Source organism: Branchiostoma belcheri, unplaced genomic scaffold (genome assembly GCF_001625305.1).
Source record: "Branchiostoma belcheri isolate BF01 breed outbred unplaced genomic scaffold, Haploidv18h27 scaffold80, whole genome shotgun sequence".
NCBI classification, from domain to species: Eukaryota; Metazoa; Chordata; class Leptocardii; order Amphioxiformes; family Branchiostomatidae; genus Branchiostoma; species Branchiostoma belcheri.
The window spans coordinates 1,345,581-1,349,433 of NW_017804465.1; the positions used below are offsets into that span (position 1 = coordinate 1,345,581).

The 3,853-nt window shown below is 43.5% G+C and overlaps 1 protein-coding gene across 1 annotated transcript in view; it reads left to right on the forward strand.

Moving 5' to 3' along the window:
* LOC109486466 overlaps positions 1 to 3,853 on the forward strand; it is a 7,761-nt gene that overhangs the window by 3,802 nt on the left and 106 nt on the right. The window contains exons 4-8 of the mRNA XM_019790296.1: positions 1,129 to 1,305; positions 1,847 to 2,015; positions 2,500 to 2,601; positions 3,202 to 3,326; positions 3,762 to 3,800. Coding sequence (XP_019645855.1) covers positions 1,129 to 1,305; positions 1,847 to 2,015; positions 2,500 to 2,601; positions 3,202 to 3,326; positions 3,762 to 3,800 — 612 coding nt within the window. The remainder of the gene's footprint in view (positions 1 to 1,128; positions 1,306 to 1,846; positions 2,016 to 2,499; positions 2,602 to 3,201; positions 3,327 to 3,761; positions 3,801 to 3,853) is intronic.

A 3,853-nucleotide genomic window follows, 5' to 3' on the forward strand; every position in this document is an offset into this window, starting at 1 on the left:
AGTGTGTGTGTGTGTGTCTGTGTGTATGTCTGTGTGTGTGTGTGTGTGTGTGTGTCTGTGAGTGTCTGTGTGTGTGTGTGTCTGTGAGTGTGTCTGTGTGTCGTGTGAGTGTGTCTGTCTGTGTGTGTGTGTGTGTGTGTGTGTGTGTGTGTGTGTGTGTGTGAGTGTGTGTGTGTGTAAGACCTTCGCTAAAGACTTTCTCTGGACGACCAACACGTGCACTAGTACGACCCGCTTCATCGCTTCATCTGCCTACTCTCAGGGCAGAGGTTTAGGCTTTGGCTTGTTAGCTCACTGGAAAATTGTTTTGGATCTCTGTGTACGTGTACGTGCGTGTGTGTGTGTGTGTACGTGTACGTGCGTGTGTGTGTGTGTGTGTGTGTGTGTGTGTGTGTCTTAAAATTTTTACGGCTTAAAAATCGTCCGACGACTCAAGGCTCGTAGATCCTGTGCCCTTCGCCGTCTTTGAATTCATGACCAACTTTCAAGTCTAAATTAATAGATAAAGATATTACCTTACTTAGACCTTAGATCCTCCCGCAACTACTGTTGCATCGGTCGACTAGTAGTAAAGATATGATCAATAGTAAAGATATAATAAAGATATAATCATTGTGTTTTTTTCTCCCCAGGATCTGGAGATCAGGAGGACTGTTCCGGTAAGGAGACAATTTTGTTTCTTCAAATATGGCCATTTCTTTCTTTAATTGCCATTTTTATATCTGTGATCAAATTACACAGTTCTGACTATGAGCGTTTTCTTTATTATTTTAACCTAGGAGAGAGAGAAGACTTTACCAGAGGTGAGCGCGATTTTTGGCCATTCACTTTTGCTAGAGAATTGTCTTATATACACATTGTACAGCCTGTCCGCTTTTTTGCTTTGTCTATTCCGTCGAACTCTAGAAAGCATCTGCATCCACATGAGGTATGAAACATTTGAAGTTAGATGTTCATCACTCCAAATTTTAATAGCGTATGCCTGGATTTCTTGTTTGTTTGTTTGTTTGCTTGTTTTGCATGTGTGAGAGATCAGGGATTGTTGTTGTTTTAGACCCTGCCCAAATCCGACCAAACGAGCGCTGTGATGTTTGTTTGTTTGTTTGTTTGTTTGTTTGTTTATTTTAGACCCTGCCCGAATCCGACCAGACGGGCGCTGCGGACCAGACTTCCCCGTGGCGGACGGAGTTCCCGGGGAGTGTGACGTCATCGGCCCGGCGCCATGTTGTTCAGCTGACGGACGGTGTGGCGATTCCGAACTCCACTGCGACTGTCCGGAATGTGTCGACTACAGTCTGCTCATAGGTGACTTTTATTAACTATATTGTTCATTAATAAGTCTGTTCAGGAAGGAAAATGTTGTTTTTCAAAATAGTATGGCAGGCTTTTAATAAAAAATATACCATTTTCCACTCTTGTTCTTTAATTCTATCTAGAACCAGTCAATTTACCTAGAAAAGGCAATTGAAGGTTAGAATTCTTATCTAGTTGCACCATAAGTGTTGCGTTTGGGAATGTGAATTTTTTGGTGTAAATTCTGTGCCCCAGTTCCCGACTGCCCTCCCGGGTACCACATGTTGAAAAAGCTAGTTCTGTCTAAAGTTTCCCCGTGTGAATTTCCCGTGAAGTAGCTAGTTCTGTCTAAAGTTTCCCGTGTGAATTTCCCCTGCCCAGTTCCCGACTGCCCTCCCGGGTACCACAAGCTGAAGTAGCTAGTTCTGTCTAAAGTTTCCCCGTGTGAATTTCCCGTGAAGTAGCTAGTTCTGTCTAAAGTTTCCCCGTGTGAATTTCCCGTGAAGTAGCTAGTTCTGTCTAAAGTTTCCCCGTGTGAATTTCCCCTGCCCAGTTCCCGACTGCCCTCCCGGGTACCACAAGTTGAAGAACACGTGCTACGGGGCGAGGCTGGAACTGGCCGACTACACACAGGCCGAGAGAGCATGCGCAGAGGACGGGGGTACACTGGCCATGCCCAAACACCTGAAGACTGACTTCTTTCTTATAGGACTCATGATCAGGTTTGTTACACTTTCTTATAGGTCTCATGATCAGGTTTGTTATCATGAAAGTTCTTTGTTGGTAGTTGCATGTTTAAAGTTAAAACTTAGGATCCGACAAAAAGAAGTTCTCTCACCTAGAACTTTCGACCAGTCATTACGGTGCTTCTTGCATTTTTTAATGTTTACCGAAGGAAAACATATTGTTTTGCTCTGTTTCCTTTTCTTCACTTATAATACATATATACCTGGTCAATGACCTGAACCACACCGTCTGTTACCATGGTAACTGGTGTTGTGTTACATTATGTTGCAATTTCAAGAGGGATTTAGACTCCTGTCACCATATATGTGAATGTGTTTGAGTAAGAGTTAACAGAGCAGACCATATGCGAAGGTAAACATCATGCATTTGTTTTGCAAATGTTACCTTTCTAGTCTTAAACAACACGATGTCCCTTTAACTCCACTACATGCTGTTCTTATACTAAATTGTTGTATTCAGGGCTGCACCAGAAGGTAGCGACTTCTGGGTCGGGATAGACGACAGGAACCAGGACCACGTGTTCGCTGACGGCACCAAGCTGGCAGACTGTGCCTTCACAAAGTAAGAATTCATATTTACTGTAGTTAAGTATATTATACGTGACAAGAGCTGTCGTTAATGCAGAGTTACATCCACACATAGCTGAACAGACCTGTCCATGGTGCTGACTCACATTCACACATAGGTGACCGGGCCTATCCTATCTTCCAAGACGGCGCATTTTAAGGGGAGCACTATTACACTAACCTCTATAAAGTACCTGTAACTTTAGAAGTTCTCTTGACCGCATTGTCTGTCTGTCTGCCAATTTCTTTCTCTTCTACTTTTTTGCCATCATGTTGCTTTTAATAACGTTAGAATCTATATATTTGGCATTGATTTCATTCGATTCGAATAAGACGATTCGTTGAAGAAACGTTGTCTATCTGAAATACCTGAAAACGTGAGGAGCTTAGCCATGCAGCTTAGAAGTTACTGGTTGTATCTGTTTGTTTGTTTGTTTGTTTGTTTGTTTGTTGTGAGGGAGACAGGTGATATATAACTGGTCTTAACAAGTTGTCTTTTCTATTTTGTGTTTTGTACAAGCATTTTGTTTTACCTGCAGTGTTCCACACTGTATCGTGACTGTTTGATGTAAAACTATGATTTTCTGGTATCCAGGTGGTCAGACACGGCCCTAACTGCTAGGGACAGTCCTCAAAACTGCTACATGTACAGCCGGGAGTTAGGCTACTTCTGGCACAGCAAGAGCTGCCTGGAGGAAAGCATGTTCCTGTGTCAGATAGGTGAGTTCTGAAACAGGTTTGGACTGTGATCTATCTTCTCTCTCTCACTCTCTCTGTGTCACTGTCTGTGTGTCTGTCTCTGTCTCTGTGTGTATCTCTTTGTGTCTCTGTCTCTCTCTGTCTGTCTCTGTCTCTCTCTGTCTGCTTGTCTGTCTGTCTCTCTCTCTCTCTCTCTCTCTCTCTGTCACTCTCTGCCTGCCTGTCTGTCTGTCTCTCTTTGCCTGTCTCTCTGTCTGTCTCTCTCTCTGCCTGTCTGTCTGTCTGTCTGTCTGTCTGTCTGTCTGTCTCTGTGTGTATCTGTCTCTCTCTGTCTGTGTGTCTCCCTCTGTCTCTCTCTCTCTCTCTGTCTCTCTCTCTTTATGTACTGAAATTTGGCAAAATTGTAACGTTGTGGTAAAAGTCATTTCTTATTTTTCTTCCCTATGTTATTCCTAGGTCCAGGAATTACTGAAGATTGTCCGACTACTACCCACAGTCTTGCAACCGCACGTCCGGATCCGCCATCTTTGACGTTGCGACCGCCTGTT